The 12,641-nt window shown below is 39.5% G+C and overlaps 2 protein-coding genes across 8 annotated transcripts in view; one reads left to right on the top strand and one right to left on the bottom strand.

Moving 5' to 3' along the window:
• Nucleotides 1-12,641, top strand: part of Tdrd9 (tudor domain containing 9) — a 110,230-nt gene that overhangs the window by 16,603 nt on the left and 80,986 nt on the right. For 6 of the 7 annotated variants that reach the window (XM_071607485.1, XM_071607483.1, XM_071607484.1 and 3 more), the window contains exon 2: nt 10,870-10,976. In XM_071607485.1, coding sequence (XP_071463586.1) covers nt 10,895-10,976 — 82 coding nt within the window. In that variant the 5' untranslated portion in view covers nt 10,870-10,894. Of the gene's footprint in view, nt 1-10,827; nt 10,977-12,641 lie in introns of those variants that run through there. The other variant, XM_071607480.1, reaches the window with a different exon arrangement.
• Nucleotides 49-1,000, bottom strand: Rd3l (RD3 like). The gene is made up of 2 exons (XM_027946661.2): nt 702-1,000; nt 49-346 (listed from the first exon to the last, which is right to left on the bottom strand). Exons 1-2 carry the CDS (start codon nt 998-1,000, stop codon nt 49-51), a joined length of 597 nt encoding a protein of 198 aa, XP_027802462.2.

The raw sequence follows: 12,641 nt of genomic DNA, 5'->3' as shown, positions 1-12,641 counted from the left end.
AGGAGTATTGGTTCTTGGATGGCACACGGAAGCTTGGTTATAGGAACCTTAACTTGGTGGGTAGTAGTACGGTAGGTTCCATATTCTGTACGAGCATGCTGGGAACCTGTTCTTGCTGTTCCTGTCTACGTAACTTGAGATGGTGGGTATTTCATCTTTTTCTGGACTCTTGGAGCTTTCACCTGGGAGTGCTGAGGTGGGGGGACAGCCTGTGTCCCAGGAGTGCTGTGGGCCCTCCTGCTGAGTCCCTTTGTCAGGACTACTGAGGAAGTCTTTCAGAACTTGCTTGAAGATGTAGACTATTTCCCATGGCAGCACATCATTTTCTGCTAGAACTTCTCGAAATCTAGGGGGAATGCAGGAATGAATATCCAATTCAGACAATTTTTTTTGTCACGTCCCTGCAACTCCAAGTATAGCTTACATAATGTGATCGAGACTAGTTACCCACCTTTTGAGTAATCTGTACGTAGCTCTAAAATTATGCTTCTAAGTAAAGAAATTTTGATTCTAATTGAATTTCCTACCAGAGAGATATCCACAGATATTTTTATCCAGCTTATCTCTAGGGATTTTGGTATGTGGGTATTTGGTATGCATGATTAAAGAATTTATGCATTAGGTTACAATTTCCAGTCTAAATATGTGAGGAGCTTAGACCTGGGTGTAGCAAATATCAGAAGAGAACACAGTATATTTACCTGCTGAGAATAGTTCCAGTTTGGCAAGGATGAACTTGTGAACAAAGAACTTCGAGTTGTCTTTGCTCTGCAGCTGGGATGGTTGTATGGGGACTCTGGTAGTTTCTAAGCCAGTTATAATCCACACCTGTTTTTTTCACTTTTTGCTCATTTTCAATCTCTTGTATGAATCTTTCTCGCTCCTTTAGATGCCATTTTAATTCCCGAAGCAGAGTCTTTGTCACTATATCTGAGTCAGCATAGTGTGTAGGTTTGTAGGAATTGTTTTTTGGCCATTTCATCCAACCAAAGAGTGGCATTTTTAACCTGTGGAAATAGTCTCACTTGTTTATGTTTATACAGTTTTATAGTTCTGATCAGCAAATATTTGTTTGTTTATTTGAATAATAAAACTGTCAAAAAAGTGCATAAGTTTTTCAGTGGCTAGATATGCAGGTCAAAATAAGATTAGAACATGGATTAAAGTCTTCAAATTTCTACTAGGCCAGTGCCAAAAATCAAGCTTTGAAAATACTTTTGTGTAGCTAAGCAGAAGTTAAATACATAAAGTCAGAGATAATCTACAAACAATAATATCTGAAAGTAACACTTGCTATTAAAAGTTCTTCAGAGGCTTTAAAATACCAATGTATTGGAAAGGGCTGTCAAAGACATACTTTTGGTCTATGCTTTATACAGAAAAAGCTTAGAGCTTACCTTCCAAGTTGATGGATCTGATGTGGGGATGCTGCCACAGTGTACTCAAATTGATGATGAAGCTGTGTCTCATTCAGGCATATCTCGTTCTCCTGGATTTTCCTCTGTCGAATGAGCCTCCTGATTTGCCCCCTGAAACTGTATTTGAAATAAATAACTTTCTGTGTTAGGAATGAGGTTGTGATGTCTTCTTTTGGAGAGACTGCTCATTAATTCACCTTGTAAGTAAGCTAGAAGAAATGACAAAAATAACTTACTATTTAATTTTCCCAAATTATATAATGGCCTGCCTTTTGAATGCAGCTCATTCTATTTGAAAAAGGTGCCGGCAGCTATGGATACTGGTCCCAAATGCATTCCGACATGTCTTTGGTAGTGACGAAGAACATTGTCTGAAGCACCACAGATGCGCTCCTAGCTGGAGTGAAGACTGTCGCATGATGTGATGCTTTGCTGTGCATAGCTGTAGGTCACAGTTTAGTGCTGTATTTTTATGCCTGTAGAGCTCTAAAAATAACCATGTTGCTTTTATTCTTCAGCTTAACTTTCAGGCCATTTAGAAGCCAGGTCACTGTCCCCTCTAATGAAAGCAGGAAAAATAGATCAGATTTGACTATCTGCAAAATACACACTCCGAGAAGTTTTGTTGTAATTGAACAAAATAGGTAAAGCATGCTGATATCAGTCATGTGAAATATTTAGCAAATGTTATGTTCAATATTACTTTTCTTGCAGAATAGTTAGATTTGTATACTAAAGCAAGTTTAAATGCTAGAGGACATTTTAAACAAGCAAGTAGGTAACTTTAACATGCACTTGATAATCTCTGGATATAACATCATAAGGCAATAATCGGTTGTTAGGAAAAAAAGAAATAGATGTAAGAATATTTAGTTTAAAGTGAAATCTTATAGTTCCTCATAGAAAGCATTTTGGTGTTTTGTCTTAGAGCTGCCGATGAAGCATGGGTTAGGTGAGTCTTGGTAGGCAGTGCTTTTTATTGTGCTGATTTTTTCTATTCAGTATTCATCTTGGGGAAGAGTAGATAGAGAAGAAAGGTCTCTGGCTCTTTGTTAAGCAACTACACAGTGATTTTTTTCTTTTATAATTTTTGTTTTTTTTCTGTTGCTTTTGTTTCCAATGAGCTGTGAAGAACAGACACTGTTCACATCAGACCTCCGTATGTGGGATGGTCCTGAGAAGCTGGATGTCAGGATCCATTACCCTCACTCAGGCTTTACCTTGTGCTGCATGCAGCACTCTGAGAAGGGAAGAATGAAGTTTATCGTGATAGAAACATCCTGCCTGATTTTATACTCAAATTGCAATGACCCTTGCCTTCTTCCTTTGAATTGCCTTCTTGTTACCACTTTAAAATGTCTTTCTTCTGAAATGGTGATGAAAATATAACAGAGTATATTGAATATGGACAGAAACCAGGTTTCCATTTGAGGCTCTATGCAGCCTTGTTATCCCTTCCCACCTGGCTCTTTCCTTGCTACCACCCCAGTGCCAGGCCTGACTGTCCCACACTTTTGCTTGCTTTTGATCTAATTACACTGACTCTTCTTAAATGCTTATTCTTTCTCAACTATGTAGTCATACCATAATTCTTTTTCAGGGGCCAGTTTGAATACCAAATTCCAATTTAAAAAATTTTTTTGTCAGTACAGGGGATTGAACAAACGCAGAGGTGCTCTACCACTGAGCCATGCTCCTGACCTTTTATTTTTTTATTTCGAAACAGGGTCTAAGTTGCTGAAATTGGCCTCAGACTTATGATCACCTTCCTCAGACTCCCAAGTTGCTGGGAGTATAGACGTGTGCCACCATGCCAGGCTCACAGTTCTTTTCTTATCACCTCAGCTCACAGGGAGTAACCTTCTTTTGAACTTACTCATATAAACCAGTTTTTGTAGCACTTGTTGTATGCTACTTGTATTGTTCCAAATTAATTTCTTTCTTTCTCCTGATGTTATATTGAAGTAGAGACCACATATCAATCTCTAGTGTTCCTCCTACTAATATGTAGATCAAGAACGTGTGTGTTTGAAGATTGAAATAAGGAAGTACTTTTAATGAATATTTTCTGTTTATAAGGGTAAAATCAGATTAACATTGGAATTTATTAAATATTTTATTGAGTTAAATGAATTACTTCTAATGAATTATAACACTATTAGGATATTTTATGGGAAGACAGAGCTTGAACTATTAAAAAAATCAGCTTTTGGTTGTCACAGTTTTCTAGGCATATCTTGTTAAGCTAAATGGTATAAAATTTTTAAAGAGTCCAAGTAAAATAGGGCCATGTTGTTTGTGCTGGGTGTATATGTAAAATTTCTAGAGGTATAAGGAATTATACAGAAAGGTAAGTCTGGAAAAATAAAATTAGGGAACCTTGCAAGGCAAACAGGAACAGCTTTTTAGATGGTATAATCAAAGTCATTAGATAAAGTATTCAATTGTTAGATTGCAAATAAAGAATCTTCATTATGGGGAGACTAAACTTCTGTTTTTTAATTCCTTTGTTATGGGATTAAAAGTTCTGGATTACTTTTTTTTCCAAGTTAAAAATCATATTTCTGGGCTGGGAATATAGCTCAGTTGGTAGACCGCTTGCCTCACATGCACAAGGCCCTGGGTTCAATCCTCAGCACCATAAAAACAAAATATAACCCCACATTTTTATGAGGGATTGTTTTTATAAAAACACTTTAAACTACAAGTATAAGGAAATTCAACATAAAAAAATGCTACATATGAAGCCTCTAGTTTATGTCGCAATCAATAATGAATGACTGAAAACTTTCCTCCGAGATCAGGAACAAGGCAAGGATGTCCACTTCTACCATTTTTTTAAAAAATTTTTTTGTAGTTATAGATGGAAAGTATGCCTTTATTTTATTTGTTTATGTGGTGCTAAGGATCGAACCCAGTGCCTCACATGTGCTAGGTAGGTGCTCTGCCACTGAGCTATAGCCCAGCCTCTGCCACTTCTTCTATTCAGTACAGTACTGGAAGTTCTAGCTAGATCAATTATGCAAGAAAAAGAATAGAGAAAGTTGTTAATACCAAGAAGGAGTCACTGTATCAAACTCAAAGAAAGTAGAGTCAGGAGGTTCTGTATGAAGGGAGAGCCCTTGTGCACATGCCTACAGATAAGAACTGTAAAAGATTATCTGAAGGGCTCCTATGCATATAAGAGCTTTTACCAAGGCTTTTCCAAATTTTAGCTTGCTACACAAGTCACAAGGACGGCTAGCCAGATACACAAGAACACACAGCTGAAATGAAACACTGTCTTCACTAATGAACTAAGTCACTTCCTATGATAAGTGCCTGTAGCCCATGTACTCTTTGTCACAAAATAACTTTCATGTATTCTTCTTTTCATCTTTAAAAACCCTTGTCTTGGGCTGGGGGTTTAGCTCAGTGGTTGAGTGTTTACCTAGCATTCGTGAGGCCCAGGATTTGATCCCCCTTGCCACCAAACCAAACCAAATGAAAACAAAAACCTTGTTTTTCTTCACCTCCCTAAGTAGACCCATACTTTGTGTGTTCATTTTTCATTTGCACTTGCTATGCTCATTTCAAATTGAAATCATTATCATTGGAAAATCTTTTTTGTTATTTATGTTGACAAAATGAAAGTCATTGAATTGAATAGTAAGGAGTAAAATTATCTCTCTACAGTTAATGTGATCTTACATGGAGAAAGCACTAAAGGATCCACACATACAAAAACCAGTGAGAACTAATAACAGGTAACAGGATACAAAGTTAACACACAAAAATCAGTTGTATTTGTATACACTAGAAATAAACATAAACAACACCAAAAAGCATAGAATACTTATGAACCAAGAAAGCAAAAGATTCATCTGATGAAAAGTACAAAAGATTGCTTAAAGAAGGAACACAAGTGGAAATGCCCCATATTGATGGGTTGGGAGATCTAATATTGTTTAGATGTCAGTTCCACAGCTTTATTGCAATCTCTTATCAAAAAATCTTGTGATGTATTTTGCAGGAATAGGAGAACCCATCTTAAATTCATATGGGATCTTAAGTGACTTTAGATAGCTAAATCTGTCTTGAAAAAGAGTAAAACTGGAGGTACTCACATTTCCTAATTTCAAACCTTACTACAGAGCTATAGTAATTAAAAAAATGTAGTGCTAGAATAAAGGCATACATTCCAATGGAGTAGATTAGTGAAAGCCCAGAAATAAACCTTTGCATATATGGTGGAATGATTTCTGTAAGGATGCCAAGACCATTTAAGGTGAAAAGACAGTTTTATTTCTCAACAAATGAAGTTAAAAACAAAACAAAACTGGATATCCATAGGCAAAGAAGGAAATTGGATCCTTGCCTTTTGCCATATAAAAATTAACTAAAAATAGATGAAAGACCTAATGTGAGACATAAAACTGAAACTGACTTCATGTCATTGGATTTGGCAGTGATTTCTTGCATATGACACTGAAAACCCAAAGAATAAAAGAAAAAAATAAGTAAGTTGGATTTCAGGAAAATTAACATTTGTACGTCAAGAGACCGTTGGCAGAGTCAAAAAGCAGTTCCTGGAGTGGGAAAAAGTATCAGAGTCATCAGATTAATACACACACTAATAACTCCTAAAACTCCATAGCAGCAGCAACAATAAGCTCAATTCAAAAATGGGCAGAGGATAACTGGGGCCTGGGTTTCATCCCCAGCACTGCAAAAAAAAAAAAAAAAAAAGCAAATGAAATTGAATGGATATTTCTCCAAAGATGATATACAAGCTCATGAGAAGATGCAGATTTTAACTTAGGATGGCTGTTATCAAAAAGACAAGGAGGTAGAGAAACTGGAACCTTTGTGTGCTTTTCATGAGAATGTAAAATGGAACAGCCGCTGTGGGAGACGGTATGGTGGTTCCTCAAAAAGTTTAAAATAGAATTAGCCATATGATCCAGCAATTCTGCTGCTGGGTCTAAATCCAAAAGAGTAGAAGGGAGGGTCTCAAAGAGATGTTTTTACACTTACATTCGTCAGCAGCATCATTCAAGGAGCTAAGTGCAGAGGCAACCAGTGTCATGTCCATTGACAGTGAATGGTATTTTAGTCATCATTTTCAGTGCTGTGACTCAAAGACCTGACAAGAACAATTTTAAAGGAAGAGAAGTTTATTTGGGGCTCATGGTTTTAGAGGTCACAGTCCATAGATGGCTGACTGTGTTGCTCTGGGCCTGATGTGAGGCAGGACATCATGGTGGAAGAGAGTGAAGGAGGAAAGCAGCCCAGTACAAGACAGCCAGGAAGCAGAGAGAAGTAGCTCAGCTCCCCAGGGTCAAAATATAAACCCCAAGGTACACCCCCAATGATCTACCTCTTCTAGCCACGCCCTAGCTTCCAGTTGGGATTAATGTAGTGATTAGGTTAAGGCTCACATAACCCAATCATTTCACCTCTAAATTTTCTTGCTTCGTCTGACATGAGCTTTTGGTGGATACTTATCTCTAAACCATACCATCTCTAAACCATTCTCCATAGGTATGCAGAATGTGGTTTCTCCTTGCAGCGGAATACTGCAGCCTTAAAAAGGAAGGAAATTATGACCTGTGACAACATAGATATTTTGCTAGGTGAAATAAGCCAGTTGCAAAATAGTAATATGAGATTCCACTGAAATGAGATAACTAGTCAAAATCGTAGAAAGTAGAAGGGTCATGCCAACACTGTGGTAGAGGCAAATGGAGAGTTGCTGTGTAGTGGGTATGGTGTTTGTATTTGTAACATGGGAACAGTCATGGAGTTGGATGGTGGCCACAGTTACACATTATGAGAGTCCTTAACAGTCGAGTGGTACATTTTGGTAGATATACCACAACAGGAAAACTGAAAACTATAGTTAATGTTTGATAAGAAACTAAGATATCAATTTTTTCAGTATTATTTCCTTCTTAAGATGTTTTACTTGATACCAATATATTTACTTTTTGTCATATTGCTGTGGGGTTGTTATATATTCTTGATTTACAGGAGTTCATGGTGTGCTTCTTTGTAATGTGTGGCAAATGGGCATGTGACCACAGTTCTTGCCTTTTATGTTTCATAGAGGTATTTGTTATAAATTTTAAATTACAATATAGCTTAGCTTACTCATATCTTCCTTTGACTTTCTGTCTCTAGAAGCATAATCTATTCCAAATTATCAAATATAGAATATTGGTTTTATGGCCTTAAAAACGGAAGTACCTGGGCATGTAGTTGGTTTGCACTTGATTTGAAATTGGTGTGATGATAGGGGTTAGACTTTTTTGGTCTCCAAATTGGATAACCAATATGCAAAGCAAGTGATCATTGCTCCACCCAGGAGAATTTCCTGGTCTTCATATGCCAAGTAATTTTGACATATATTCTGGGCATTGTGAATATTATATCAAGGGTCTCTGGGTCTTGTGGAAATTCTGTGGGGAGTGCAGCTGACCCATTTGTGTTCAGGCTAAGGTCTCCAGCATCTGGCTGGTTTTCATTGCCATTGCTATGCAGCCTACCTCTTGTCCAGCACATGTGCCCCCTGGTGGTCATTCTGCCCTCAGCCTTGTTTTGAGTCTGATGGCTCTTAAGGGTCAGAGCATGAGCAGCCCAGTGCTGACCCCAGCACTCTACGAACAGCCTCGGGTTCATTTTCTAAGCCCTTTCCTTCCTGTAGCTGTAGCCAACATCATCCAACTGCACCTGCACCCTGGGCCACACAGGGGGAGGGCTGAACAGGAGAGGGGCAGTAGGAACTGCCCATCCTCCGTTAGCACAGCTGTTCCATGGGAAGGGAGGCTTAGGTTCCTGCTGGCCCCGTGGTGCTGCTGTTGCTGTTGCCTGCCATGGTATTGCTTGTGGGCCAGAATGAGAGAATGGAGAAAAGAGGCAAAATGGCAGTTGCCCTGGTTGTGAACCCTTGGTAGCCCTTTTGCTGCCCCTTGAGGCAGAGCTGAAGGTTTCTCCTGGCCCTCGGCCCTGAGCAGTGCTCCTGTGTGGACCTTGCCCTGGAGTGAGTACAGGTCAGGAATACCAGAAGAAACAAGGGACAAACACCCCTGGCTTGGTGGGGCTTTGCATCTTGGCCTTCTTCCCTCATCTGCCTGCTGCTGTTGTCTTGTCAGAGGCCCTAGATCATTGGGAAACCGCTCTGTACAGGGTATTAGGTGCTAGCTTTAATTTTTCCATGCTCTACTCTAATATGTCATAAGTGTGGTTGGCCCTGCCTGTGCAGTCTTCCCAGGGTTCTGTTTCCATTGATCTTTGTGCCACTCTGGTTCATTGCTGCAATAGTTGGTGTTGATGGTGGGGGTCTGCTGTGCGCCTCTTCACCTGTTCACCCTTAAAGCAGGAGTCAGATATTTACACCTCTCTGTGTGCTCAAATCCCATCTTACTCAGAACAGCAGTCAGTATCTTTCTAGTTACTCCCTGACCCTCCCCAGGTATCCCCAGTCCTCCCCTGTACCTTTCTGGGTATCACCTTCCTATTGTCCTTTTGCAGGTTCCCTTGACCACATTGGGTATACTCTGGCCTCAGGGCTTCCCAGGATTCTTGGGGAGGAGAGCTTTCTCTGTGAGTAGCTGTACAACTGTCTTGTACAACTGTCTTCTTCAGACTTTTGCTTCAGTGTCATCTGTCACTGTGTTTAATGTTGCAGTCTTTCTTGCCCAATCTTTCCTTCTGGTTTTATTTCCCCCTATGCCCTTATCTAACCTTCTTTGGTTTTACTCATTTACTCCTTCCCCAGCTGGACTGTAAGTTCCAGGAGGGCAGTCTGTGCTGGTGACTGTTCCCAGCTTAGGTGCTCAGAAGAGTGCCAGGCACAAAGTCAGACTTCAGTTACTTATTGAGTGAACTAGTGAACAAATATTAGGCAAACAGTAACCAAAAGAATGGTGCTATAATTATTAGCATTAGGCAAAAGAAAGCTCTAAAGTGAATAGCATTTTATTAAAGTGTATCAGGGCTCTCCAGAGAAACAGGACCAATGAAATGGATGATTATGGTGAGAATTGGCTCCTGGGATTATGGAGACTTGAAGTTCGGTGATATCCTGGGGAACTAGGAAAGCCAGTGGGTGTAGTTCAGTTGAAGTTTGAAGATATGAGAACCTGGGGTTGGGGGAGCTGCTAGTGTGTGTACTGGAGCCCAAAGGCCAGGTACTTCTGCGTCTGAGGGCAGAAGAAAATGGTGATCCCACCTCAGGGGACAGAGATATTATACCCTTCCCTTCATTTTGCTCTGTTTGGGTAGGCCTCATGTGGATGATGACTTCTCACCCATGTTGGGGCGTGTCCGCTTAGTCTGTTGGTTCCAAAGCTGATCTCTTTCAGAAGTGCCTTCACAAGATGAAGCTGGAGGGCTGGGGATGTGGCTCAAGCAGTAGCGCGCTCGCCTGGCATACATGCGGCCTGGGTTCGATCCTCAGCACCACATACAAACAAAGATGTTGTGTCTGCCAAAAACTAAAAAAAAATATTAAAAAATTCTCTCTCTCTCTCTCTCTCTCTCTCTCTCTCTCTCCTCTCTCTCTCTCTCAAAAAAAAAAAGATGAAGCTGGAAATGGTATTTTACCAGCTATCTGGGCATCCCTTGGCCCAGTCAAGTTACCCATCATACTGAGTGAATCAGTAGCATACACACTCATTTTCTGACAACAGTTGCCTTAAATTAGTCATTGGGAACAAAAATACAATACAATTTAGCGTGCATATTGATAGCATGTTATGGATGTCAGTGTACTTGCCATTTTTATGATACTTAATGTCCTGAGCATTTTTATCAACTGATGTGAACAGAGCTGTGGTAATCTTTAAACACCATGCACATTAAGGATGTGTTTTTCAGATTTTAATCATCATGAATATCATGAAAAGTGCTCTTCCTCCCTGGAGTTCTTCACACTCTGGCAGTTTTACTTTCTCAGCTGCATTCATAGCATCTTACATATTGGGTCTTATTCACCAGGATGGTAGTTCTGAGAGGGCAAGGATGTGGCTCTGTTCACTGTGCTGTACCTGGTGTCTTGAGAGCACCTCACACATGCAGGTGCTCAGTTGGTGTTTGCTGAATGCATGTGAGTGTTTACAGGTGTGAGTATTTCACTCAGGGAAGTTTTGATTGTAGGAGCTGTTTAACATTTTAGGAGATACCACAGATTTCCTTTTAGGATAAATGGTCACATTCTACTTACCCAACCTCCCCCTAAATATTCTGAGGTTGTTTGCTCTTTTTGGCAACATTAGTGTGTGAAAAACAGGTTCTCATTGTTTGAATTTGCATCTGCCTGGTAGCAGCGAGTTTGAGTGTATCTTAGTTTGCTTCTTGGCTATTTGCATGTTCCCCTATAACTTAGTGTAAACTAAGGAGACAGGAACTCTGGCACACAGAGGTCTGGTGGTTTTGGGGAATAGTATCCAGGTTTTACTATTCTTTTCAGGTCACTCAGCCAGAGGAGCTCGGAAATGGAGTATATTAACAAATACAGACAACTTGAAGCACAAGAATTTGATATGTATAACAGCGACCAACCAACCTGTGGGCCAGGTAAACAGGCATCTTTAAATATGTATATTTAAAGTATGATGTGTTAGTGTTCACACATTATGTTCTTAAAAGTTTAAAAAATATGGTGTTTTTGTTAAAATAAGAAATCACATTACTTGTTAATGTTTTGAGGCATGAGTGTATGATAGGTTATAGAATGCTCACTTTTTTCTTATAGTTCCTAAATTGTCTGTTTTTTTGAATATTAATAAGGATTCTTTGCTTTATTATTAATTAAAACTACTTAATTTTTTCTATTACTGTAGGAGTTGCTTTTTTTTTTTTAACAATGAACATTAAAATGAAAATTTAACAAAGCATCATGTGTAACGTTTGGAACAAGTTGCTTGAGTGCTTTTGTAGTGTCAGGCCCTGTTCATGTGCTGGAAGCTCCCTGTTGAGTTTTTGCTTTGTAAAGGTTGACTGTGGTGCACTTCCTATTGATCCAGCCAGGAAGCTTCTCCTCCCTTTTCCTATCTGGTGTACTCACACTCTGACTTAGGAATAGAAGTTGGGGTTACACGAATATTTCTCTTTTCTTTTCTTTGGTTTTTTTTGTACCAAGGATTAAACCTGGGGTGCTTAACCACTGAGCCACATCCCCAGAACCCCCACTTTTTTAAAAAAATATTTTTTAGTTGTAGATGGATACAATACTTTTATTTATTTATTTATTTATTTTGATGTAGTGCTGAGGATTAAGCCACAGTCCCCACCCCCAGCACCCCTTTTTAAGATATTTTATTAAGAGGAGACAGGGTCTCATTAAGTTGCTTTAGGGCCTTGCTGTTGATGAGGTTGGCTTTGAACTTGTGGGCCTCCTGCCTCAGCTTCCTGAGTTGCTGGGATTATAGGCATACACCATAGTGCTTGGCCCCTTTTCTTTTTTAAGCCTTTTTAATAATGGTGATATCTCATCCGTACAATGAGGGTACTACTATATAAATCCTTATCCTTCTTGGGATTTATTTGTATTTTTTATCAGTTTTAGAAAATTCTGAACCATTATCTATGACACATTTTATTTAGTTTTGTGTTTTTAATTTTTGAGGGGCATGGGTCATTGTACTCTAGTCTGATTAATTCATTTATCTTTCACCTTAAGGCAAAAGCAGCCTTGGCTCCTTTGCCTTCCTCTGTGTTCTTGCCTTAGTGTAGACATTGGCCTGATATGTGTTCATTGGATCATTGTCCCTGCAGTGCCTTTAAGGAGATGTTTGTGTATGTCACCTAGCATCTTTAAGTGGCCTCAGGAGAGAGATTTGTCTGAATAGTTGAGTGCATTATTATTAGAAGTGATAGTTCAGAATACCTGTGCCCTTTGATGCAGCTTCTCCTTATGCTAAGAGCAGTACAAGGTTGTGCACACAAGAATGTCTGTTGCATCATTGCTTACTTATGGGAAGTCTAGGAAGTCTTGAACTTCCTCCTCAGAATAGAGGGGTGATGAGGTGCTGTGCAGCCTTGTTAGGGCGTGGAGGAGCCCTGTGAGTTACTGTGGAGAGAGGTCTGTCATCTAATGCTTTAATTTGGGGAAGCATGCTGGTTAGTTTCTAGACAACTCTATGTGATACAGTCCTTCCTATTACACCTCTGCTGGCCTGGGACACACACACAGTCCATTGCATACTGCATGTGATCCTGAAGTCTGCCATCTGGGATTTC

The sequence above is a fragment of the Marmota flaviventris genome, chromosome 2 (genome assembly GCF_047511675.1).
Source record: "Marmota flaviventris isolate mMarFla1 chromosome 2, mMarFla1.hap1, whole genome shotgun sequence".
In the NCBI taxonomy this organism is placed as follows: domain Eukaryota; kingdom Metazoa; phylum Chordata; class Mammalia; order Rodentia; family Sciuridae; genus Marmota; species Marmota flaviventris.
Note: the sequence above shows the minus strand (reverse complement) of the source record. Positions and strands in the feature narration are given on the sequence as shown.